The 25,379-nt window shown below is 58.1% G+C and overlaps 2 protein-coding genes across 6 annotated transcripts; both read right to left on the reverse strand.

Annotated features, from left to right (window-relative positions):
* Positions 1–25,358, reverse strand: LOC106731822 (phospholipase A2 inhibitor and Ly6/PLAUR domain-containing protein-like). Of its 4 annotated transcripts, XM_089772404.1 has the most exons (6): positions 24,609–24,734; positions 24,320–24,476; positions 23,684–23,800; positions 22,864–23,013; positions 22,343–22,483; positions 16–342 (listed from the first exon to the last, which is right to left on the reverse strand). In XM_089772404.1, exons 2-6 carry the CDS (start codon positions 24,366–24,368, stop codon positions 107–109), a joined length of 693 nt encoding a protein of 230 aa, XP_089628530.1. In that variant the 5' UTR covers positions 24,369–24,476; positions 24,609–24,734; the 3' UTR covers positions 16–106. The 4 variants fall into 4 exon arrangements, with proteins under 4 accessions (XP_089628526.1, XP_089628530.1, XP_089628529.1 ...); XM_089772400.1 differs by lacking the exon at positions 24,320–24,476 and having other exon boundaries at positions 1–342; positions 24,609–25,358; XM_089772403.1 differs by having other exon boundaries at positions 17–342; positions 24,320–24,731.
* On the reverse strand, positions 13,579–17,971 carry LOC149521884 (phospholipase A2 inhibitor NAI-like). Of its 2 annotated transcripts, none has more exons than XM_089772405.1 (6): positions 17,850–17,971; positions 17,621–17,745; positions 16,215–16,331; positions 15,238–15,387; positions 14,714–14,854; positions 13,579–13,933 (listed from the first exon to the last, which is right to left on the reverse strand). In XM_089772405.1, the coding sequence occupies exons 2-6, from the start codon at positions 17,667–17,669 to the stop codon at positions 13,710–13,712; spliced, it is 681 nt and encodes a 226-aa protein (XP_089628531.1). In that variant the 5' UTR covers positions 17,670–17,745; positions 17,850–17,971; the 3' UTR covers positions 13,579–13,709. The 2 variants fall into 2 exon arrangements, with proteins under 2 accessions (XP_089628531.1, XP_089628532.1); XM_089772406.1 differs by having other exon boundaries at positions 17,621–17,777; positions 17,850–17,963.
* Positions 25,359–25,379: the final 21 nt, after the last annotated feature.

A 25,379-nucleotide genomic window follows, 5' to 3' on the forward strand; every position in this document is an offset into this window, starting at 1 on the left:
CTCCAGGCGGTTTTATTCAGCACAGCAATATCACAGGATGTGACTCCATCCGGGAGCTGAGGACCCTGAGTGGTGAAAATGGTTAAGGCAGGCTGCGGGGTGCATTTCAGCGCAGTGTCGCCATTGGAAAGGAGGAGAGAAGATTCAGGAGGAGGCCGGCGAGGGCTGGCAGGAGGAACCCGGCTGGTCCCAGAGCCAGGGCCGCTACGCCTGAGGCTGCTGTGCATTTGGCTGTGGTCACAGTTACATTGGTCCCTGTGACGCTCGCTGGATCCACTTTTAACTGGGCACAGGCGGACTCAGATGCGCAGCCCTTCATGACGGTCTGTACTGAGCTTTGACCTGTGTGCAGGGGGAGAGCAGGGGATGGAAAGCAGTAACTCGGTCCTCAATCTGGACTAGGACACATCAGCCCCACCCTCATCCTGCATCTCGCCATCAGCTCTGCTTTTCTCAGACTGTCTGGCCTTGGATGGCCTCCCCCTTCTCCGCTATGACACAGGGTATGTCTGCACTACCCCGCTAGTTCGAACTAGGGTGGTAATATAGTCATCCGCAGTTGCAGATGAAGCCCGGGATTTGAATTTCCCGGGCTTCATTTGCATGAAGCCGGCCGGCACCATTTTTAAATGCTGGCTAGTTCGAACCCCATGACGCGCAGCTACACGCGGCATGGAGTAGCTAGTTCGGATTAGGCTTCCTAATCCGAACTAGCTGTACACCTCGTTCTGCTCTTTGCGGACTAGAACAACGCAGGACAAATAACCCCGACAAAGCAAACAGACATTACCCATGTTGACGGTCGAAGCAAACTCGATACATTGGGTCTCAGATCCGATACATTTTATGGTCTCTTCACTGCACTGACCAGTGAGAGCAGAGAAGCAGGCTGGGCAGCGACGGCCATTGGGTTCAGTGTCATACAGGGGCACTGGGAAGATGGGGGACAAACACAGTCAGCTCACAGGACAAGCCCCAGGAGGAGTCCGGGCAGGAACAGCAGCTGGAGGCTGCACCGCTCAGCCCCGGATCCCCCTGCAGGGGGCGCTGCAGCTCCGGGAATGCCAGAGACAGCAGGGGTAGGGGAGGGTTTTGCATCTGGGATCCCTGGACCCGAGTGGGGTCAGCTGGGTTCACCCCCAGGGTGAAGCTGCAGCCCCACCCACAAACCTCCACCCACCCAGGCACTGAGTGTTATTCCATGGGGCCCCCTGGAGGGTGGGAGGACCAGACACAGGCAGGTAAGGAAGGGGAGGGTCCAGGCATGGGGGATGCTCAGGGCCAGAGGAGGTACGGCAGAGAGGGGGAGATTTACGTGTGACGTTGACTGTCCTGCAAGCGTCTCCAGTGCAGCAGGCGATGCCCATCCTTGTCATTGCCATCCCAAAATTCACAGAGATGGGGCCGGCTGTGCACAGGCTGGGCAACACGCAGCTGTTCAGGATGTTCTGGGACTTTGTCCCCCCTGCTCAGGAGGAAATGTTGGAGATTGCGCACCCTTTTAACACCCCCCTCGGCTTCACAATGACAATCCTGGGCCATTAGCCACCATCAAACTGCAGGGAAACTGAGGCACAGGGCGGGGCAGTGACTCAACCTGGGAGTCTACACTAAGTGATTTCAGCCCCTGAGCTGGCATTTCGATCTGTCACCCCCCTCACTTCCACTGAGCTGTTGCTGAATCCTGGGGGCACTGAATCTCCTTCCCGTAATGAACTTCCAATGTGAAAATTACATAAGAACATATGAATATAAGAATGGCCACAGTGACCAGTACCAGGTGCCCCAGAGAGGGTGGACTGAAGACAATGATCAAGTGATTTGTCTCCTGCCATCCCTCTCCAGCCTCTGACAAACAGAGGCCAAGGACACCATTTCTATCCCCTTGTTAATAGCCTTTTATGGATCTAAGCTCCATGAATTTATCCAGCTTCTCTTTAAACTCTATTATAGTCCTAGCCTTCACTGCCTCCTCTGGCAAGGAGTTCCACAGGTTGACTATGCGCTGTATGAAGAAGAACTTTCTTTTATTAGTTTTAAACCTGTTACACATTAATATAATTTGGTGTCTTCTAGTTCTTCTATGATGGGAGCTAATAAATAACTTTTCTTTATTCACTGTCTCCATACCACTCATGGTTTTATAGACCTCTATCATATCCCCCCTTAGTCTCCTCTTTTCTAAACTGAAAAGTCCCAGTCGCTTTAACCTCTCTTTGTATGGGACCTCTCCAAACCCCTGATCATTTTAGTTGCCCTTTTCTGAACCCTTTCCAAGTCCAAAATATCTTTTTTGAGGTGAGGAGACCACATCTGTACACAGTATTCAAGATGTGGGCGTACCATAGTTTTATACAGGGGCAGTAAGAAATTCTGGGTCTTATTTTCTATCCCTTTCTTAATAATTCCTAGCATCCTATTTGCCTTTTTGCCCACAGCTGCACAGTGTGTGGAAGTTTTCAGAGAACTATCCATGATAACTCCAAGATCTTTTCCCTGATTTGTCGTAGCCAAATTTGCCCCCATCATACTGTACGTATAGTTGGGGTTATTTTTTCCGATGTGCATTACTTTACACTTATCCACATTACATTTCATTTGCCATTTTGTTGCCCAATCACTCAGTCTGGTGAGATCTTCTTGGAGTCCCTCACAGTCTGCTTCTGTCTTGACTATCCCAAACAGTTTAATATAGTTTGCAAACTTTACCCCTTTCTCCAGATCATTTATGAATAAGTTGAAAAGGATTGGTCCCAGGACTGACCCTTGGGGTACACCACTAGTTACCCCTCTCCATTCTGAAAATTTACCATTTATTCCTACCCTTTGTTTCCTGTCTTTTAACCAGTTCTCAATCCAAGAAAGGACCTTCCCTCTTATCCCACGGCCATGGAATTTACACAAGAGCCTTTGGTGAGAGACTGTGTCAAAGGCTTTCTGGAAAGCTAAGTACAGGCAGTCCTTGGGTTATATGGATCCGACTTACATCGGATCCCTACTTACAAAAGGGGTGAGGCAACCCCGCACTAGCTGCTTCCCTCCAGCAGACCAGGGAGACGTGAAGCTAGTGCCCCGCCTCTCCTCCCCCCCCCCCAGCAGACCAGGGAGACGCGGAGCGGCTTTTCTCAGCAGACACCTCAGCTTGAGAATAAAGGACTGAGGGAAGTGAGGTGTGGGAGAATAAAACTGAGCTCTGGAGAAATGTCTGGCTAGTGTTTCCCCTACAATATGTACCAGTTCTGACTTACATACAGTCCTACAGTCCCTATCTTGTACGTAACCCGGGGACTGCCTGTACACTATATCTACTGGATCCCCCTTGTCTGCAAGTTTGTTAACCCCTTCAAAGAACTCTAATAGATTAGTAAGACAGGATTTCCCTTTACAGAAACCATGGTGACTTTTGTCCAACAAATTATGTTCTTCTACGTGCCTCACAATTTTATTCTTTACTATTGTTTCGACTAATTTGCCCAGTACTGAAGTTAGACTTACCGGTCTGTAATTGCTAGGATCGCCTCTAGAGCCCTTTTTAAATATTGGTGTCACGTTGGCTACTTTCCAGTCATTAGGTACGGAAGCTGATTTAAAGGGTAGGTTAGAAACCACAGATAATAGCTCAGCAATTTCCCATTTGAATTCTTATAGAACCGTGGAGTGAATACCATCTGGTATCTGAGATTTGTGAACGTTAAGCTTTTCTATTTGTTCTAAAACCTCCTCTAAATGACACTTCAATCCGGGACAGCTCCTCAGATTCATCACCCACAAAGGAGGGTGCAGTTTTGGGAATCTCCACCAGTGGCTACATGAAGGGGCAGGGCAGATGTGCCCCCCACCTGCTGGGGTCTCCTTCACGACCGTATTTTGCTAGACACCCGATTCCCAGCAAGAGCTTCCTGGCTGTGGCACCCAACCCGAGCTCGTACTAGAAACCCAACCTCTGAGTGGGGGGCGGGGTTTAGGCCACCCCCTCCTTTTCGATCTTTCCTATTCGCTGGCTCATGCAGTTCCCGCTCACCCGTCCGGCTTTGGCCCATCCCTAGGGCGCCCCAGCTGGTTCATCACCTGGGCAGCTACAGGGGATGCTCCACCCAGCCAGCCCGCTCCGGCCCCGGGGAGGCGTAGAGCAGAGCCCAGGCACCCGGAGCCCCCCCCCCCCCCCCCGGCGCCAGCCCCCAGCCCACCTACCCATCGTGACTTCGGTGAGGATCATGCCGCAGGAGTCTTGCCCGGCGGGGCAGGTCTGCAGGCTGCCCGAGCAGTTCTGTCCTACCGCGGCGCACACCTCGCACTGCAGGCCGGCCCCTGGGGATGGAGCGCAGAGGGCGAGGCTTGATTTGTGAGGAAACTGAGGCACGGGACGGGACAGTGACTCACCCCCCACCCCGTACAGGAAAGTACATAACGCCAAGGGGCTTTATGCCAATTATTTCCTGGCGCCCCTCCCAATCCATGACAGGACCCGCTGGCTCGCTCGGTCTCACTGTGCGCTGTGCTCAATGAGCCGTGCGGGGCGGGGAATCCTTTGTGGGGTGTGAACGTGCCAATGGAGGCAAACACGTCGGAGCCTGGAGGAGCAACTGGCACAAACCTCCTCTGTCCTTTAGCCTGCGCAGGGATTGGCAGGGAGCCGCCTCTGTTCCTCAAAGCACCTGGCAAGACTCAGGGGCCGGGGTCTTTTGGGTGGGCTGCCCCCGAGGGAGGGAGCCGGAGAGCCCGGGTGGCTTGGAGGAGCAGCTGGGAAACAGGTTTTCGGTGAGTGAGAGTCAGTTTGGCCTGAGCTTTCGTTGTCGACTTAGCCAAGCGCTTTGTTTCTTCTGATTTGTCACCTGCTTTGCCTCCCTCTTCTCGCCTGTTCCCAGTCAGTCCTCCTGCTCCTACTGAGTACCATCGCTTGTGTTTTCTATCAGACCCGGTGTCAGGAATTGTGACCTGGGGGCAACCGGTGTGCACATCCCCCCTTTCATTGCTAGAGGGGCTCACCTAATCCTTCGGGGTCTGATCCCATTTGGGGAGGGGATCCCAGGAACCTGGGCCCTAAACCTCCCTCTCCTTGGACCTCAATAGGTTCCTTCTCTGTGCTGGTTCTTGGGGGCCAGGGACCTCAGATGCGGTCTCGGTTGGGGGAGACCAGAGAGTCGGCCCAGCGGGACCGAGCAGTGAGGAGCCACAGAGAGTGGGAAGGTGAGAGACAGTGGCTGGGTCAGCAACCCAGGAATCACCTCAAAGGGGTTGCTCTGACCAGCCCCCATCACAGAAACAACAACCCCTCACCCCCATTGGGAGCCCTGCCGTAGAAACACCATGATAACTGCCTGGAGCCTGGTCGCTGCATCTGTTCCTCATGTGACGGAAACTGGCTCCTTGAAAGACTGGAGGAAAATCCCTCAGGAGTGTCCTTGGCCGCCGGCCGGCACTGACAGGCGGGACCAGGACACGTGTCCAGTGATGTGCAGGGTCAATCACCTCCTGTTTTCACGGATGTTGCCCTCGCTGCCACAGAGACTCTGCGACCCCGGCCCTTCCCCCTCACCCGCTGTCACACCTGCCGCAGCTCGGCCACAATAATGAGCAGGGCCCCCGGCGGGCGGCTCGGAGCTGTGGGCACGTTGGCGAAGGTGGGAAATGGGGGGCCCAGCCCCACTCACCGGTGCCCAGCAGAGCAGCCAGGAGGCAGGTGGCCAGAAACACCGTCATGGTGCCGGGAGCAGGCGATCGGTGCTGGGGTCACTGGTAAGGCCCAGTCTCCGGCCGGGTGTGATCCCAGAGGGGCTGCAAGGAGATCATACGAGGTCGGCACCACGCGGCCCGTGGGGCGTGGAACCGGAGTGAGGCCCAGTCTCCAAGCACCCACAGACCCAAGGGCTGTGACTCACCAACGGCTCTGCAAGGAGACGTTTGCCGGGGGCGATGTCGGCCAAGTGGAGAAGCCAGGCTCGTTGCTCGCGCCTCCCGCTCAGAGCAGGCCGGTGCCTGTCGTGCCCTCTGGCTTATATAGATGGGCTGGGGACTGGCGGTCATGCAAGGCAGCACCTATTCAAAGGTTCTTGCTTCATCCGGTAGCATATGTACACACCAGCTCCACTGCTGGCGCTGCCCATCCCTTGGCCCCGCACAATGCCAGCCTGTTCTCTCTTGCTGCCGAGAACTGGAAGAGGGCAATAAATAAACCCAACTTCCTGGAGTGTGAGGAGGGGTCTCGGGTCACGCAAAGGACAGGGTGACCTCACATTCAAGAGGGAGCTGGATCAACTCAAGGAAATGCCACCTGATGAAAGGCCTAGAAATCAGAGCATGTGAGAGAATAAACCCAATGTTTGTAATTGGGTTTCTCCAGTCTGGGGAAGATCAGACCGAGGGGGGACATGAGAGCAGCTTTCAATTAGCCAAAAGGGCATCACAGGGAGGAGGAGGGAAAATTGTTCTCCGTGGCCTCTGAGGACAGGACAAGAAGCAAGAGGCTTAAACTGCAGCAAGGGAGGTTTAGGTTGGACATTAGGAAACACTTCCCATCTGGCAGATGGTGAAACTCTGGGATAAGTTGCCTGGGGAGGTTGTGGAATCCCCATCCCTGGAGATATTGAAGAGTAGGTTGGACAGACACCTGCCAGGGATGGTCTAGACCAGTGATTCTCAATTCGTTTCAGTCCACGGAGCACCGGCCAATCAAAAATGTTTGTGGACCACCCCCTTGTGGAGACATGATAAGAAAGAGCAGACAATGAACATTTTGGTTTGAAATTTATTTCTTCCTGACAGATTTTTGGTGCCTGCCCGCGCTGTGTGACTTTGGACAAAGTGCCTGTGGACCACCGAAAAAGTCACCATGGACCATCAGTCGAGGACCACAGGTCTAAACGCCGCAGCCTCTGCGTCTGTTCCTTCTGTCCGTCAGCTGTGGCTCCCTCATCCCTGTGCTAGAAATGCCAGGCAAGAGCACAGCTGGATCTGACCCCAGCCCAAGGGAAATGTTAGATTTCATCAGCTGCCCCTGAAAATCCTCTGAAATCAGGAACACAATATATAATGATCCCCTGGGACAGCCCTAAAGGTCCCCTATTACAGGGCCTGGTCCCTGCCTCCAGCACGTCTGTTTCATGGCTCCTTCAGACGGTCCCTGAGAGTTCGCATCCCGCAGGAGGCTGGAGTGTGGTTCTCCTGGGCTGCGTAGCTCCCGCCTGGGGTACCTAATTGCCCCCCTAGGGACTTTCTTGTGACGTTGTTGGATTGGGATATGAACGTACAGGTCATGGTAGCAACCCCTGTTCTAGGTGTGCCCCTAATCCTGCACCACGTGGGCCCCTGACCGGACTGTGAAAAGCTGATGATTCGCTGATCCTGTTTGTACGTGCGCAGAGTATTTCCACACTGGAAGTTGTGAGGGCCACCTCTGGACTTGTATTTCAACGTTTGCTTTCGGGCAGTGCTTCTTTTGTCACAAAGAAGGTGTCGGTACTCCGGGGGGGGGGAAACAAAAAAAAAAGCAGTGGGGCCAGCATTGCCCTTTTAAGAGAATGACCCTGTGATGGGGGTGCTGGAACCCTGCACGACTCCAAACCGGGTCCCAGCGGAGGACGGCGACTTCACGACTCCCCCTGCCCCCACGTCGGGGGAAAAGCTGGCAGCGGAGGCAGGTCTGGGGAGTGGCGGCCTATTAGCCGCTCGTGCATGCGCCTTGGATGCCAGAGGGAGCGGGTCCGTAAATGACTGCGGGGGCGGGGGAGGCGGGAGGACGAAGGATGCCGGCACGTGCGTGTAAGGGTTGGTGGAGGCTATTAAAAAGGGGGAGGAGGAGGAGAATACAAGGGCATGGGAGCCCGAACCTAGGAAGGCGAGGTGCCGAAGGAAAACCAGGGAGAGCGGGCTGAGGAAGCGGCCCAGGGCGGGGGTCTGGAGTTTCGCTTGCGGGCTGTGCCCAGACCCGGCCTGGTCCGTCACACGAGTTGCGGCGGTCAGCCCCGTCAGCCAGGGGGGTGGCGGACAAGGAGGACACCCCCACCTTAGGGCCCTGGGCCGGGGCCTGTAGAGAGGGCTGGCTCGGGCCCCCCTCGCAGCCCACTTGGGGCAAGAGCAGAGAGAGAAGCCACAGCCCCGAAGGGATTGCTGCCTGGCAACCTGTGAAAAAGGCGGAAAGAAGGGGCTTGGACCCGCGGGGGGATGATAGCCCCATTCACAGGCCCCTTTAAGACACTCCGACTGTTGGCCACTCATTACAGAGGTGCCAGTACGCTCCGTTCTTTCCAGGGAAGCTCCGATGGGAGGTGCTGGTGCTGCGTACGGGGCAGTCCCCATGTCCTGGGGTCTCCCTAAATCTCCTTCTGCCAGGAGCCAGTAAGAGATCTTGCGCGAGTCTGTCCTACATTAATGTGTGCTGTGCACGGCCCCAGAGTCCTGGGTTGCCACTGTCGGAGATAGGACACGGGACTAGCTGCGAACACTCTTGTGTTCTTACCTGGCTTCTTCACGGCCCGACCATGAGAATTAAATCCCCTGCTCCCGTTGAAATCAGTCAGTCAGTCAATCAATCAATAATCCAAAGAGTTTGCTCTCCAGGCTGTTTTATTCAGCACAGAGATATCACCAGAGGTGACTCCATCGGGGAGCTGAGGCCCCCAGCTGGGGAGAGCGGGTAAGGCAGGCTGCGGGGTACATTTCAGCGCGGTGTCACCGTTGGAAGGGGGGAGAGAAGATTCAGGAGGAGGCAGGCGACCCGCTGGTCCCAGAGCCAGGCCCATCACACCCGAGGCTGCTGTGCATTTGGCTGCGGTCAGATTTGCACTGATCCCTGTGACAGTCCCTGAATCCACTTTTAACTGGGCGCAAGCGGACTCAGATGAGCAGCCCTTCAGGACGGTCTGTACTGAGCTCTGACCTGAGTGCGGGGGGAGAGCAGGGGATGGAAAGCAGTAACTCACTCCTCAGTCCAGACTGGGACACACCAGCCCCACCCTCATCCTCCACCTCGCCATCGGCTCTGCTCTCCCCAGACTGTCTGGCCCAGTATGGTCTCCCCCTTCTCCTCCGCTATGACACAGACTCGCGGTGTGTCCACAATCACGTCACTTGCAGCCCCAAACTAGCCACCACCGACATCCAGATTGGATCAGGCGTGGATGAGCCCCGCCACTCATCTAAAAGCAGCAACTCCCTACTGGTGTCAGAAGTGGGACCATCAAGCAAGGTGGCTGGTGGTGAGCTAAGACACTAGGATCGGACTGCACAAAACTAGCTTCACATCACCGCTTTCTGTCTGTTTCTCCATCTTTAAAACGGGAAGGAAAACCCTTATGTTCCCCCCTTTGGATTACAGTCGCTTTGGGAACAAGGGTCATATCTCATGAGGGGTCCTTCGTCACAGGAGGGCACCCCAGTCTGGGTTGGGGGTCTGTCCAGGGCCTGGCACAGCAGGAATCCCAGCACTAAGCCAGCTCCTCCCACAAAGAGTTTACAGATGAAACTACAGACTGACAATGGATAGGGGAGGCCAAGGGAGACAGGAGGCGGACGACCGAGGGCAGCATTGGAAGAGAACTCAGGTGTCCCGATCTGCAGGCCAGATGTGCCCCCCACCTGCTGGGGTCTCCTTCGCGACACCCGATTCCAGCGAGAGCTTCCCGGCCGCGGTGCCCAACCAGAGCTCGTACTACAAACCCAACCTCTCAGTGGGGGGCGGGGCTTAGGCCACACCCTCCCCCTCGGCATTTCCTATTGGCTGGCCCAGGCAGCTCCCACCCACCTGGCTGGCTTTGGCCCATCCCAGGGGGCCCCGGCTGGTTCGTCTTCTGGGCAGCTACAGGGGATGCTCCAGCCAGCCAGCCCGCTCCGGCCCCGGGGGAGGGGTAGAGCAGAGCCCAGGCACCCAGAGTTCCCCCCCCCCCCCGGCGCCAGCCTCCTGCCCACCTACCCAGCGTGACTTCGGAGAGGAAGATGCCGCAGGAGTCTTGCCCGGCGGGGCAGGGCTGCAGGCTGCCGGCGCAGCTCTGTCCTACCGCGGCGCACAACTCGCACTGCAGGCTGGCCCCTGGGGACGGAGCGAGAAGAGGGCGGGGCTCAGTTCGTGGGGAAACTGAGGCACGGGACAGGACAGTGACTCATCCCCACCACCCGCCGGACACCAAGGTACATAATGCCAAGGGGCTTTGTGCCAAATATTTCGTGGCGCCCTCCCACTTCACCGCAGGACCCGCTGGCTCGCCCGGTCTCACTGTGCGCAATGAGCCGTGCGGGGCGGGGAATCCTTTGTGGGGTGGGAACGTGCCAACGGAGGCAAATGCGTCGGGGGCTGGAGGAGCAACTGGCACAAACCTCCTCTGTCCTTTAGCCTGCGCGGGGGTTGGGGGAGCCGCCTCTGTTCCTAAAAGCACCTGGCAAGACTCAGGGGCCGGGGTGTATTGGCGGGGCTGCCCCGAGGGAAGGAGCCGGAGAGCCCGGGCGGCTTGGAGAGGCAGCTGAGAAAGTGGTTTTGGGTGAGTGAGAGTCAGTTTGGCCTGAGCGTTCGGTGTCGAGTTACCCAAGCGCTTTGTTTCATCTGATTTGTCACCTGCTTTGCCTCCCTCTTCTCGCCTGTTCCCAGTCAGTCCTCCTGCTCCTACTGAGTACCATCGCTTGTGTTTCTATCACACCCAGTGTCAGGAATTGATACCTGGGGGCAACCGGTGTGCACCTGGCCCCTTAGCTAATCCTTCGGGGTGTGATCCCATTTGGGGAGGGGATCCCAGGAACCTGGGCCCTAAACTTCCCTCTCCTTGGACCTGAAGTGGTTAACTGTCTTGGGAGCCAGGGAGCTCAGCTGGGGGGGTCTTGGCTGGGGGGACCAGGGAGCTGGCCCAGCAGGACCAGGTAGTGAGAAGCCCCAGAGAGCGGGAAGGCGCGAGGCAATGGTGTCAGCACCCCGGGGGTCACCCCCAAGGGGTGGTGTCTGACCACCCCCCAACACAGAAACAAGGATCCCTCACCCCCCAGTGGAGCCCTGCTGTAGAAACGCCGTTACACCTGCCTGGAACCTGCGTCGCCAGGCAGTAGCTGTGCAGAGGTTTTTGCCTGATCAGATAATGTCTGCAAATATCAGCTCCCTCGCTGCCCCTACCCGTCCCTTGGCCCCGCACAATGCCAGCCTGTTCCTCTTCCTGCCAGGGATCAGAAGAGGGGAGTGAATGAATCCAGCTCCCTGGCGGGCGAGGAGGAGTCGCGGGTCACACAACGGACAGGACAGACGGGCGATGAGGTTGGGTCCCCTCCTCACGGTCAGGAGGAAGCTGGATCAAGTCACGTAAATAGCGCCTGATGAAAAGGCCAAGACATCAGAGCGCATGAGGGACAACGGCAAACGCTGGGTTTGTCCAGTCGGGGGAAGAGCAGAAGGAGACGGGACTGAGAGCAGCTTTCAAGGAGCCAAAAGGGCGTCACACGGAGGAGGGAGAAAACTTGCTCCCCTTGGCCTCTGGGGACAGGACAAGCAATGGGCTGAAACTGCAGCAAGGGAGGTTGACAGTGAACAGTAGGAAAAATGTCCTGCCTGCAGGGTGGTTGAACACTGGGATAAGTTGCCTGGGGAGGTTGTGGAATCTCCATCCCCAGAGATACTGAAGAGCAGCTCAGACAGACGCCTCTCAGGGATGGTGGAGATGGTGCTGGGCCCTGCCGTGGGGGCAGGTGACTGGACTCGATGCCTCTCGAGGTCCCTGCCGGGTCTACGGTTCTAGGATTCGATGAGAAGGAGGCCGCAGGGGTGAGGGAGGTGGAGGTGGGCGCCGGGGGGCCTGGCTCCATAGGGTGGACAGTGGAACATTCTAGAGTCGGGGGAGAGGTTGGAAATCCGAAATCCCGGTTTCAGAAGCACGTGGGGCCCAGTCTACGCAGGGGGAAGGGGCCTTCGGCTCAGGGCTGCTGGGTCCCGGTGGGGAGGAGTGGGGCAGGGCAGTTACATCTGGGGGAGGACTCCCAGGTTCTGGCTCAGGGAGGAAGTGACCTCACTGGGCGCTGATGGGAAGGGACCCGACACTGTTGCAACCGCTGTTCTCTGCCTGCCCCGGGCCCTGTGCAGAGCAGCCAAGGGAGGGCCCTGTGGGGAGCCGAGGAGCCGCGGGGGCTCTCCAGCTGCGGGTGGCGTTAGGAGCACTGGCTCTGCACCTCAGTTACCAGCATGTGCTCGGGGGAGGCCCCCCCAGGCTTAGCCCGGCTCTCACGGAAGGGGGGCTGGTCACAAGGGTGATCAGTGAAGTGAAAAAGCAACATGGAGCAGGGACATGGGGGAGTGGCAGCCCTCTGCCCCCACACCCAGGCAAGTGGAGGGGCCGCAGTGGCGGCTCTGGGGGGCAGAGCCTTGCGGGGAAGAGGAGGGGCAGGGAGTGGAAGTGCTGGTGGAAAGTGCAAGGGCCATGGAGCTTGCCCATCCCCCTAGGCTGGCTTCCCTGGGAGGTGCCCGGACGCCTGGGTTCCAGGGAGGAGGTAGAGGGGGCAGGGAAGGGCGGGGTGGGCAATGCAGGTGTGGGGGCTGGTGGGTGGGTGTGAGAGGGACGGCACCTCCAGGCCCAGGCTCCGGGATGCCCTAGAGCCGGGGGAGGGGGATAGTGATGACAGTGGCTGTCAGGACCCCGGGTTCTTTCCCAGCCATGTTGGGGGAGGGGTTAGGCGCTTGGAGCAGGGAGCCAAGGCACCTGAGTTCTGTTCCCAGCTCCACCCACCCCTGTATCTCCTCTTCCGCTGGATCCAGCATAGGGCCCCTGTGCTGCAGCACCGCCTCCCCCTCCGACCACTCGCCAGCAGCGGTGGCAGGGAAGGTGCAGGTTGGGCAGCTCCAGCAGGGAAGAGGCGGGGCGGGGGCAGAGTAAGGGGGCTCGAAGAGGTGGGGCAGGGGCGGGGCAAGGAGGGGCGGAGCTCAGGACGGGGAGAGGCGCCCCCTCCCCATTGCTAGTGTCTATAAAAACCCTAAGAAAATCCTTGGTGCGTTTGGGCAGGAGCAGGGCCAAGGCTCTGAGGAGTTTGGGGTCCTTCCCCTCCTCCGTTCCATTGACACTCACGTCAGGCCCCGTTGCCACGCCGAGGGGAACAGAGGGACCCGGGCCTGGGGGAGAACCCGGGACCTGCAGCCCCGTCGAGGTTCTACCAGGCCGGCAAAGTGGCACCAGGGTTTCCTGTCCCCTTCTCAATGCCCTTGGCAGCAGCTCTGGTGCAAGGCCGGGTGTGACTGGATGCACCCTCCTCATCTATTTCTTCTGTCTGTCAGCCGTGGCTCCCTTCCCCTGCACTGGAAATGCCGGGCAAGAGCAGAGCTGGATCCCACCCCAGCACAGGGGAAATGTCAGATTTCATCAGCTGCCCCCCAAAATCGTCCAAATTCGGGAAATCAGCAAATAACCCCCATGTTCTGGAGGGTCACAAAATCACTTTCTCCCGGAAGCCAGGAGGGAACCTCAGGCTCGCTCTGTCCTAAATTCTTGTGCTGTGCACGGCCCCAAAGTTCTGGTTTGCCACGTCGGTGACAGGACAGGGGACTAGCTGTGAACCCTCTTACGTTCTTACCTGGCTTCTTCACGGCCCGACCATGAGAATTAAATCCCCTGCCCCCATTGAAATCAACCAATAATCCAAAGAGTTTGCTCTCCAGACTGTTTTATTCAGCACAGCGACATCACAGGACGTGACTCCGTCGGGGAGCTGAGGGCCCCTGATGGGGAGAGCGGGTAAGGCAGGCTGCGGGGTGCATTTCAGTGTGAAAGTGGGGAGAGAAGATTCAGGAGGAGGCCGGCGAGGGCTGGCAGGAGGAACCCGGCTGGTCCCGGAGCCAGGCCCGCCACGCCTGAGGCTGCTGTGCATTTGGCTGCGGTCAGATTTGCACTGATCCCTGCCACGGTCGCTGGATCCACTTTTAACTGGGCGCAAGCGGACTCAGATGCGCAGCCTTTCATGAGGGACCATAGTGGGCTTTGATCTGCGTGAGGAGGGAGAGCAGGGGATGGAAAGCAGTAACTCACTCCTCAGTCTGGACAGGGACACACCAGCCCCACGCTCATCGTCCATCTCGCCATCGGCTCTGCTCCTCCCAGACTGTCTAGCCCAGGGTGGCCTCCTCCTTCTCCTCCGCTCTGACACAGACTCCCGGTGTGTCCACAATCAAGTCACTTGCAGCCCCAAGCTAGAGGCCACCACTGACATCCAGATTGGATCAGGCCTGGATTAGCCCCACCGCTCATCTACAAAGCAGGAACTCACTACTGGTGTCAGAAGTGGGATCATCAAGCAAGATTGCCTGGTGGTGAGCTAAGACACCAGGATCGGACTGCACAAAACTAGCTTTACATCACTGCTCCCTGCCTCAGTTTCCCCATCTTTAAAATGGGAAGGAAAATCCTTGTTTTGTGCTCTTTGGTTCATAGCTGCTTTGGGAACAAGGGTCAGATCTCATAAGGGGTCCTTCATCACAGGAGGGCACCCCAATCTGGGTCAGTGCTCGGTTCATTGCCTGGCACAGCAGGAGTCCCAGAACTAAACCAGCTTCTACCAAAAAGAGTTTCCAGATGAAAGTATAGACTGACAATGGATAGAGGAGACATAGGAAGGCATGGGGAGGGGCCGGAAGGCAGCATTGGAAGAGAACCCAGATGTCCCAATTTGCAGCCAGTATCTTCCCTCCACCCAGCATCTGGCTTCTGCCCTTTGCGGACAAGAACAACACAGGACAGATATCCCCGACAAAGCAGACAGACGTTACCCATGTAGAGTGTCCAAGTAGACTCGACACATTGGGTCTCGGATCCAGTACAATTTACGATCTTCTCGCTGCACCGACCAGTGAACGCAGAGAAGCAGGCTGGGCAGCGGCGGCCATTGGGTTTGGTGTCAGGCGGGGGCACTGGGAAGAGGGGGAGCAAACACACTCAGCTCACGGGAGGAGCCCCAGGGGGTGTTGGGGCAGAGAGATTGGCTGGGGGCTGCACCACTCAGCCCTGGATCCCCCTGCAGGGGGCGCTGCAGCTCTGGGGATGCTGGAGGCAGCAGGGGCAGGGGGAGGTTTGCAGCAGGGAGTCCTGGACCCGAGTGGGATCAGCTGGGCTTACACCTGGGGGGAAGCTGCAGCTCCACCCACAAACCTCCACGCACCCAGGCGCTGAGTGTTATACCATGGGGCCCCCTGGAGGGTGGGAGGACCAGGCTCATGCAGTTAAGGTAGGGGAGGGTCCAGGCATGGGAGATGCACAGGATCCGAGGAGGCCTGGCTGAAAAGGGGAGATTTACGTGTGACGTTGACTGTCCTGCAGGCATCTCCCGTGCAGCAGGCGACACCCGTCCTTGTCATTCCCTTCTCAAAATGCACAGAGATGGGGCCGGCTGTGCACAGGCTGGGCGACACGCAGCTCTTCACGATGCTATGGGACTTTATCCCCCCTGCTCAGGAGGAAATATCTGAGATTGATTCCCCTTCCATGCCCACCCCGTTAACAGCCCCCTCCTCTTCACGATGACAGCCCTTGGCTATTAGTCAGCCTCGAACTGCAGGGAAACTGAGGCACGGGGAGGGGCAATGAAACATCCTACAGGCTAGACAAAGCGATTTCAGCCCCGGAGCCGGCATTTCGATCAGTGCCACTCAGAGGATTGAGGAGACTTGGGGCAAAGCAATTTCGGGGGCCCCTTCCACAAAAAAAATCTCAGACCTCAGATATTGTGGGGCCCGGGGCCTGAGGCAAATTCCCCGCTTACCTGCCCTCGGTGTGACTCTGATTTAGATCCGTCACCCCCCTCACCACCACTGAGTTGTTACTGACTCCTGGGGGCCCCGAATCTCCTACCCGCAAGGCCTTTCCAATGTGAAAATCTCCACCAGTGGCTACATTGGGGGGCAGGGCAGATGTGCCTCCACCTGCTGGGGTCTCCTTCGCCACCGTATTTTTCCAGACACCCGATTCCAGCGAGAGTTTCCCGGCCGCGGTGCCCAGCCAGAGCTCGTACTAGAAACCCAACCTCTCAGTGGGGGGCGGGGCTTAGGCCACACCCTCCCCCCTCGACATTTCCTATTGGCTGGCCCAGGCGGCTCCCACCCACCGGGCTGGCTTTGGCCCATCCCCAGGGAGCCCCGGCTGGTTCGTCTCCTGGGCAGCTACAGGGGATGCTCCACCCAGCCAGCCCGCTCCGGCCCCGGGGTAGGGGTAGAGCAGAGCCCAGGCACCCAGAGTCCCCCCCCCCCTCCCGGCGCCAGGCCCCAGCCCACCTACCCAGCGTGACTTCAGTGAGGAAGATGCCGCAGGAGTCTTGCCCGGCGGGGCAGGGCTGCAGGCTGCCCGAGCAGTTCTGTCCTAGTGCAGAGCACACCTCGCACTGCAGGCAGGCCCCTGGGCACGGAGCAAGAAGAGGGCGGGGCTCAGTTTGTGGGGAAACTGAGGCACAGGACGAGGCCCCACCGGAAAGGAAGGTACGTAAAGCCAAGGGGCTTTGTGCCAAATATTTCGTGGCGCCCTCCCACTTCACCGCAGGACCCGCTGGCTCGCCCGGTCTCACTGTGCGCAATGAGCCGTGCGGGGCGGGGAATCCTTTGTGGGGTGGGAACGTGCCAACGGAGGCAAATGCGTCGGGGGCTGGAGGAGCAACTGGCACAAACCTCCTCTGTCCTTTAGCCTGAGCGGGGGTTGGGGGAGCCGCCTCTGTTCCTAAAAGCACCTGGAAAGAATCAGGGGCCGGGGTGTATTGGCGGGGCTGCCCCGAGGGAAGGAGCCAGAGACCCCGGGCGGCTTGGAGAGGCAGCTGAGAAAGTGGTTTTGGGTGAGTGAGAGTCAGTTTGGCCTGAGCTTTCGGTGTCGAGTTACCCAAGCGCTTTGTTTCTTCCGATTTGTCACCTGCTTTGCCTCCCTCTTCTCGCCTGTTCCCAGTCAGTCCTCCTGCTCCTACTGAGTACCATCGCTTGTGTTTCTATCACACCCAGTGTCAGGAATTGTGACCTGGGGGCAACCGGTGTGCACATCCCCCCTTTCATTGCTAGAGGGGCTCACCTAATCCTTCGGGGTCTGATCCCATTTGGGGAGGGGGATCCCAGGAACCTGGGCCCCAAACTGCCCTCTCCTTGGACCTGAAGTGGTCCAGTGTCTGTGCTGCTTCTTGGGGGCCAGGGACCTCAGCTGGGGGGACCAGGGAGCTGGCTCAGCAGGACCGGGCGGTGAGGAGCCCCAGAGAGCGGGAAGGTGAGAGGCAGTGGCTGGGTCAGCACCACCCCCCATCTCAGAAACAATGGCCCTTCGCCCCACAACGGGAGCCCTGCTGTAGAATCGCCGTTACAATTTCCTGCAACCTGCGTCGCTGCATCTGTTCCTCCTGTTACAGAAAGCGGCTCCGTGCCTGAGACTGGAGGAAAATCCCTCAGGAGTGTCCCTGGCCACTGGCCAGCGCTGACAGGCGGGACCAGGACACGTGTCCAGTGATGTGCAGTGTCAATCACCTCCTGTTTTCACGGATGTTGCCCTCGCTGCCACAGGGACTGTGCGGCCCCCGGCCCTCCCCCCTCACCTGCCGTCACCTGGATGCCCTCTGCCGCTGCTTGGCCACATTAATGAGCAGGGCCCCCAAAAGACAGCTCGGAACTGTGGGCCCTTTGGCAAAGCTGGGAAATGGGGGGCCCAGCCCCACTCACCGGTGCCCAGCAGAGCAGCCAGCAGGCAGACGGCCAGAGACGCCTTCATGGTGCCGGGAGCAGGCGATTGGGGCTGGGATCACTGATGCAGCCTCGTCTCCAGCCAGGGGGTGAGCCCAGAGGTGCTGCAAGGAGATCAGAGGAGGGACAGCCCAGTCTGTGGCCGGGTGTGAGCCCAGAGGTGCTGCAAGGATATCAGAGGAGGGACGACCCGAGGGCTGTCACTCACCAGCGGCTCAACAGGGAGTCATTTGCCGGGGGCTACGTCGGCCAGGTGGAGAAGCCGGGCTCGTCGCTTGTGCCTCCTGCTTGGAGCAGGCCGGTGCATGTCGCGCTGTCTGGCTTATATAGCCCGGCTGGAATACTGGCAGTGATGCAAGACAGCGGCTGTTCAAAGGTTCTTGCTTCATCAAGTAGCATCTGCCCACATCTGTTCCCCTCGCTGGCCCTGCCTGTCCCTTGGCCCTGCACAATGCTAACCTGTTCCCCTTGCTGCCAGGAATCAGATGAGAGCGCGGGTCACACTAAGGACAGGGCTCCTGGGCAGCCAGGTTTGGATTCAGGTGCATAAGGGCAGGACTCTCACGTCCCCTCCTCACATTCGGGACAGAGCTGGTTCATGTCAAGGAAACGCCACCTGATGAAAGGCCTAAAAATCAGAGCGAGTGAGGGAAAATGGCAAACGCTGGGTTTCTTCAGTCTGAGGAAGAGCAGGTGGAGATGGGCCGTGAGAGCAGCTTTCAAGTACCCAAAAGTTCCACTGACACTCACGTCAGGCCCCGTTTCCATGCCAAGCGGAACACAGGGACCCGGGCCTGGAGGAGAACCAGGAACCTGCAGCCCCATTTAGATTCTACCAGGCTGGCAAAGACTTTCCCGTCCCCTTCCCAATGCCCTCGGCAGCAGCTCTGGTGCAAGGCCAGGTGTGACCGGCCGCAGCCTCTGCGTCTGTTTCTTCTGTCCGTCAGCCGCGGTTCCCTCTCCCTGTGCAGGAAATGCTGAGCAAGAGCAGAGCTGGATCCCACCCCAGCCCAGAGAAAATGTCAGATTTCATCGGCTGCCCTCCAAAATCAGGAAATCAGTAAATAATAATCCCCTGGGACAGCCCCACATCTCCCCTCCTGCAGGGCCTGGTCCCTGCCTCCAGCACGTCTGTTTCATGCCGGGCTCCTTCAGCTGGTCCCTGAGAGTTCTCACCCCGCAGGAGGCTGGAGTGTGGTTCTCCTGGGCTGTGTAACTCCGGCCTGGGGTACCTAATTGCCCCCCAGGGCCTTTCCTGTGATGTTGGATTGTGATAGGAACGTACAGGTCATGGTAGCAACCCCTGTTCTAGGTGTGACCCTAATCCTGCACCACGTGGGCCCCTGACCGGTCTGTGAAAAGCTGATGATTTGTGATCCTGTTTGTACATGCCCAGAGTATTTCCACATTAGAAACTGTGGGAATCGGTGCTGGGCTTGGATTTCAGTCTTTGCTTCTGGGCAGCGCTTCTTTTGTCACAAAAAAGGTGCCGGTACTCCAGGGGAAAAGTTGTTGAGCAAACAAACAGAAAACGGCAGTGGGGCCAGCGTTACCCTTTTAAGAGACGTGGCCCCTTTAAGACACTCCGACTGTTGGCCACTTTCATTACAGAGGTGCCAGTACGCTCCGTTCTTTCCAGGGATGCTCCGATTGGAGGTGCTGCTGCTGCGTACGGGGCAGTCTCCTCCCAAAGGAAGCTCTGCTTGTGGGAGTCACCGCCGGGAGGCTGGGCCAGCCCATTGTGAGAAGATTATTAGCCAAGAAATCCCAGCACTTGACTGACAATGCACCTGGAGTGGTGCCAATTCACAGCTGAGCCGCTTTGCTGGGAACGTTCACACCAGCACGGGAGCCCTGGCTGCTGCCTGAAAAGGACTGAATCCAGCCCGGTCAGGCGACTTGTCCGTGTGACCGGCTGAACCTTGGGACAAACTTACAGCAAGAACAATGGGGTTGCCTCCTCGTGGGATAGGGTAGAAAAAGAACCGCCCCACTGGTCTTCAGTCCAGCTCCTCCCCGCTGGAGGGTCTCTGCTCTGAGCTGAAGCCTGGAAGGACAGATGGCCCATGGCCTCACAGACAACGTAGCCCAGAGTCGGGATCAAAGGCAGCAGAGTATACCACAAGCCGGCACCAAGAACTTTGCAATTGGTGTGTGTGTGATCTGATTCCGCTAACAATTTTAATTCTCACTTTCTTTCTTTTGCAGTGTCTACACTGCCCTGTTCTTCTGGGGAAAGCTATGCGAATTGTGAACTGCAATTTGCGTAGCTTTTTCCACTTCTTTTTTTGGAAGAGGCTTTTCTGACAGTTGGCCTATCTTCGCTGGGCCAAATGTTGGACAAAAAACACATTTTCAGAACAAGCCTTCTTCCTCATAAAACGAGGTTTACCGGGATGCCGAAAAAGTGCATCTGCTCTTCCCAAAAAATGTTGGAAGAGCAGATGCCTTCCCTGGATGTGACAGAGTTTTTCCAGGATACGGAAGTGTAGACATAGGCTTGCTTGTTCTTTCTTTCTTTCTTTCTTTCTTTCTTTCTTTCTTTCTTTCTTTCTTTCTTTCTTTCTTTCTTTCTTTCTTTCTTTCTTTCTTTCTTTCTTCAATAAAGCTTTAGATATTAGATTCTATAGAAATGGCCCAGAGGGCTCTTTTGATTAAGGTCTAAGATATGCATCAGCGTGGGAATGGGGCTAGTCTGTTGGGATGGGCAGAACCTGTTTGGATTCGGTGAGATCGGTTTTCATCACCTCCCACCTGCGGGAGGGGCAGAGCTGGTGGGGGGAGAAGTGAATGGGAGCATCTAAGGGATTGCTTGCGGGACTTCTAGCTGGCCCGTGTGGGGTAGAGAAGTGCTCTTTGTGGCTGGTTTGGTACCTGATACAGGGGGGGCCCTGTCTCTAAGCAATTCACCCTGAATTGACCTTCTCAGTGGGGTCCCCAGAAACCTCCTCCATTGTACCTCCGTAGGTTCTTTCTAAGCCTGATCTCAGGGCATGAAACAGCTTCTGTGGGAAGTGAAACTAAAAAGATTAGGGCTGTTCAGCATGGCAACGAGAGGACTGAGGGATGATGCGACAGATCGCTGGAAAATCACACAACGGGAGGAGAACATGAGAATTAATATTTCCCCCTGTCCCAGCGTGCCACAACCTGGCCTCTCCCCTTGAAATTTGTTCCAGACGAACAAGATGATTTTTTTTAACAATCTGCAGTTAACCTTTGGAACTCCTTGCCACTGGATGTGCAGATGAGCACAATATGAAAGGATCCTAAGAAGAGTTAGATCCATTCTTGGGCCACCAATAGCCAGGATGGATGGGGACAAACCCCCATGTTGTGGGGTCTCCTTAAATCTCCTTCTGCCAGAAGCCAGTAGGAGATATTCGGCGAGTATGTCCTAAATTAATGTGTGCTGTGCATGGCCCGAGAGTCCTCGTTTGCCACTGTGGGAGACAAGACACGGGACTAGCTGTGGACACTCTTACATTCTTACCTGGCTTCTTCATGGCCTGACCACGAGAATTAAATCCCCTGCTCCCATTGAAATCAATCAGTCAGTCTATCAATCAATCAATCAATCATCCAAAGAGTTCTCTTAGGGCTGTTTTATTTAGCACAGTGACATCAGGGGAGATGACTCCGTCGGGGAGCTGAGGCCCCCTGGTGGGGAGAGCGGGTAAGGCAGGCTATGGGATGCATTTCAGTGCAGTGTTGCCATTGGAAGCGGGGAGAGAAGATTCAGGAGGAGGCCGGCGACCCGCTAGTCCCAGAGCCAGCCCCATCGCGCTCGGGGCTGCTGTGCATTTGGCTGTGGTCACAGTGACACTGATCCCTGCAACGGTCCCTGGATCCACTTTTAACTGGGCACAGGCAGACTCAGATGCGCAGCCCTTCATGACGGTCTGTACTGAGCTCTGACCTGCGTGCGAGGGGAGAGTATGGGATGGAAAGCAGTAACTCGGTCCTCAGTCTGGACTAGGCCACATCATCTCCACCCCCATCCTCCATCTCCCCTTGGCTGTGCTCCTCCCAGACTGTCTGGCCTCGGATGGCCTCCCCCTTCTCCTCCGTCCGCTCTGACACAGAGTCCTGGTATGTCAATAATCAAGTCACTTGGAGCCCGAAACTAGAGCCCACCACCGACATCCAGATTGGATAAGGTCAGGATTAGCCCCACCGCTCATCTACAAAGCAGCAACTCACTACTGGTGTCAGCAGTGGGATCATCAAGCAAGGTGGCCGGGTGGTGAGCTAAGACACCAGGATCGCACTGCACAAAACTAGCTTCACATCACTGTTCCCTGCCTCCGTTTCCTCATCTTTAAAATGGGAAGGAAAATCCTTGTTTTGCCCCCTTTGGAATACAGTCGCTTTGGGAACAAGGGTCATATCTCATGAGGGGTCCTTCGTCACAGGAGGGCACCCCAGTCTGGGTCAGTGCTCGGTCCAGGGCCTGGCACAGCAGGAGTCCCAGCACTAAGCCAGCTCCTCCCACAAAGAGTTTATAGGCGAAACTATAAACTAACATTGTATGGAGGAGACCCTGAGGCCCAGGGAGGAGACCGGAGGGCACCGCTCGAACAGAACCCAGGAGTTCCGATCTGCAGCCGGTATCTTCCCTCCCCCCAGCACCTAGCTTCTGCCCTTTGGTGACTAGAACAACACAGGACAAATAACCCCGACAAAGCAGACACACGTTACCCATGCGGATGGTCCCAGCAGACTCGATACATTGGGTCTCGGATCCGGTACAACTTACGATCTTCTCGCTGCACTGACCAGCAAACACAGAGAAGCAGGCTGGGCAGCGGCGGCCATTGGGTTTGGTGTCAGGCGGGGGCACTGGGAAGAGGGGGAGCAAACACACTCAGCTCACAGGACAAGCCCCAGGGAGAGTTGGGGCAGGGAGAGCAGCTGGGGGCTGCACCGCTCAGGCCCGGATCCCCCTGCAGGGGGCGCTGCAGCTCTGGGGATGCCAGAGACAACAGGGGCAGGGGGGAGGTTTGCAGCTGGGATCCTTGGACCCGAGTGTGATCAGCTGGGCTCACCCCTGGAGGGGAAGCTGCAGCCCCACCCACAAACCTCCACCCACCCAGGCTCTGAGTGTTATTCCATGGGGCCCCCTGGAGGCTGGGAGGACCAGGCTCAGGCAGGTAGGGGAGGGTCCAGGAGTGGGGGATGCTCAGGGCCGGAGGAGGCACGGCAGAGAGGGGGAGATTTACGTGTGACGTTGACTGTCCTGCAGGAGTCTCCTGTGCAGCAGGCGATGCCCGTCCTTGTCATTCCCATCCCAAAATGCACAGAGCTGGGGCCAGCTGTGCACTGGCTGGGCGACACACAGCTCTTCAGGATGGTCTGGGATTTTATCTCCCCTGCTCAGGAGGAAAAGCCGGAGATTGATTCCCCTTCCATGCGCACCCCATTAACACCCCGCTCGTCTTCACGATGACGGCCCTGGGCTATTAGCTAGTCTCGAACTGTGGGGAAACTGAGGCACGGGGCGGGGCATTGACATATAATGCGTGGTTAGACTAAGTGATTTCAGCCCCTGAGCCGGCATTTAGATCCATCACCCACCTCTCCCTCACTGAGCTGTCGCTGAATCCTGGGGGCCCTGAATCTCCTACCCGCAAGGCCCTTCCAATGTGAAATTTCCACCAGTGGCTACATGGAGGGGGGCAGGGCAGATGTGCCCCCCACCTGCTGGGGTCTCCTCCGCGAGCGTTTTGTGCCAGACACCCGATTCCAGCGAGAGCCTCCCGGCCGCGGTGCCCAACCAGAGCTCGTACTACAAACCCAACCTCTCAGTGGGGGGCGGGGCTTAGGCCACACCCTCCCCCTCGGCATTTCCTATTGGCTGGCCCAGGCGGCTCCCACCCACTGGGCTGGCTTTGGCCCATCCCCAGGGGGCCCCGGCTGGTTCATCACCTGGGCAGCTACAGGAGATGCTCCACCCAGCTAGCCCGCTCCGGCCCCGGGGGAGGGGTAGAGCAGAGCCCAGGCACCCTGAGCCCCCCCGGCGCCAGCCCCCAGCCCACCTACCCAGCGTGACTTCGGAGAGGAAGATGCCGCAGGAGTCTTGCCCGGCGGGGCAGGGCTGCAGGCTGCCCGAGCAGTTCTGTCCTACCGCGGCGCACACCTCGCACTGCAGGCCGGCCCCTGGGGACAGAGCGAGAAGAGGGGGGCTCAGTTCGTGGGGAACCGGGGCGCGTTTGCAGTGAAGTGCAGTGTCTGGAGTCACCCCCGACGGGTCCTCTGTGACCCCCCCCCCCCCGACACAGAAACCACGGCCCCTCCCCCCAGTGGGACCCTGCCGGAGCATCGCCGCTTGGATTGTCTGGAGCCTGCGTCGCTGCGTCTGTTCCTCGTGTGACGGAAACTGGCTCCGGGCCAGAGACTCCAGGACAATCCCCTCGGGAGTGTCCTTGGCCCCGGCCGGCGCTGACAGGCGGGACCAGGACACGTGTCCAGAGATGTGCAGGGTCCATCGCCTCCTGCTTCCTCGGATGTTGCCCTCGCTGCCACAGGGACTGTGCGGCCCCCGGCTCCCCCCCCGCCCCCGCCCGCTGTCACACCCGCCTCCGCTAAACCACATTCACAAGCAGGGCCCCCGGCGGGCGGCTCGGAGCTGTGGGCGCGTTGGCGAAGGTGGGAAATGGGGGGCCCAGCCCCACTCACCGGTGCCCAGCAGAGCAGCCAGGAGGCAGGCGGCCAGAGACACCGTCATGGTGCCGGGAGCAGGCGATGGGCGCTGGAGTCACGGATGCAGCCCAGTCTCCTGTTGAGGGGTGATCCCAGAGGGGCTGCACGGAGATCAGAGGAGGGGCGGCCCAGTCTGTGGCCGGGGTGTGATCCCCGAGGGGATGCAAAGAGATCAGACGGGGTCAGCTCCACGCGGCCCGTGGGGCGTGGAACCGGAGTGAGGCCCAGTCTCCAAGCACCCGCAGACCCGAGGGCTGTCACTCACCATCGGCTCCGCAGGGAGACGTTTGCCGGGGGCGACGTCGGGGGCCTCGCTGGCCAAGCGGAGAAGCCGGACCCGTCGCTTGTGCCTCCTGCTCGGAGCCGGCTGGTGCATGTCGCACCCTCTGACTTATATAGCCGGGCCAGGGACCCGTGTTGATGCCAGGCAGCAGCTGGTCAAAGGTTCTGGCTTGATCAGATAACATCTGCCGATATCAGCTCCCCTCCCTGGCCCTGCCCGCTCCTTGGCCCCACACAATGCCAGCCTGTTCCCTCCTGCTGCCGACAATGGGAAGAGGGGAACAGGTGATCCCAGCTCCCTGGAGGGCGAGGAGGGGTCGCGGGTCACACAGGGTACAGGGCGGCCGGACCCCAGGTTCGGATTCAGGTGCGTAAGGGCAGGACGCTCGGTCCCCTCCTCACAGTCAGGAGGCGCCGGATCAAGTCAAGGAAATGGCCCCTGATGAAAGGCCTAGAAATCAGGGTGCGCAGGGAACATGCCCTGGCTGGGCTGGTTGAGTTGGGCTGCTCCTGTTTTGGGCAGGGGCTGGATTTGATGCCCCCTGAGGTCTCTGCCCACCTGTGGTTCTGTGAGTCTGAGTCCCACCATGGCGCCTCCTGCTGGCTGTTCTGGGAATTACCTCTGGGTTCACCAGTGCGCCCTCCTCTACTGCCTCCCTCCCCAACCCGCCTGCTCCTTGCCCTGCACCAACCTCCTCTGTACTTGGTTACTTGCCCCCTTCCAGGGCAACCTGTCTCCAGTCCAGCCACTGGC

The sequence above is a fragment of the Pelodiscus sinensis genome, chromosome 22 (genome assembly GCF_052426305.1).
Source record: "Pelodiscus sinensis isolate ZL-2025 chromosome 22, ASM5242630v1, whole genome shotgun sequence".
In the NCBI taxonomy this organism is placed as follows: domain Eukaryota; kingdom Metazoa; phylum Chordata; order Testudines; family Trionychidae; genus Pelodiscus; species Pelodiscus sinensis.

Bases quoted from the DNA above. Each gene is read 5' to 3' on its own strand.
- LOC149521884 (XM_089772405.1), bottom strand. From the start codon at position 17,669: ATGAAGGCGTCTCTGGCCGTCTGCCTGCTGGCTGCTCTGCTGGGCACC. The intron at 16,332-17,620 runs GTGAGTGGGGCT...CTCCGTGCCCAG, and splicing joins GGCTGCTCTGCTGGGCACCG to GGGCCTGCCTGCAGTGCGAG. The intron at 13,934-14,713 runs GTAACGTCTGTC...CTCCTCACGCAG, and splicing joins TACTTGGACACTCTACATGG to ATCAAAGCCCACTATGGTCC.
- LOC106731822 (XM_089772400.1), bottom strand. From the start codon at position 24,810: ATGTTATCTGATCAAGCCAGAACCTTTGACCAGCTGCTGCCTGGCATC. The intron at 23,801-24,608 runs GTGAGTGACAGC...CTCTGTCCCCAG, and splicing joins GTCTCCCTGCGGAGCCGATG to GGGCCGGCCTGCAGTGCGAG. The intron at 23,014-23,683 runs GTAGGTGGGCTG...CCTCCTGAGCAG, and splicing joins CCTCTCCGAAGTCACGCTGG to GGGAGATAAAATCCCAGACC.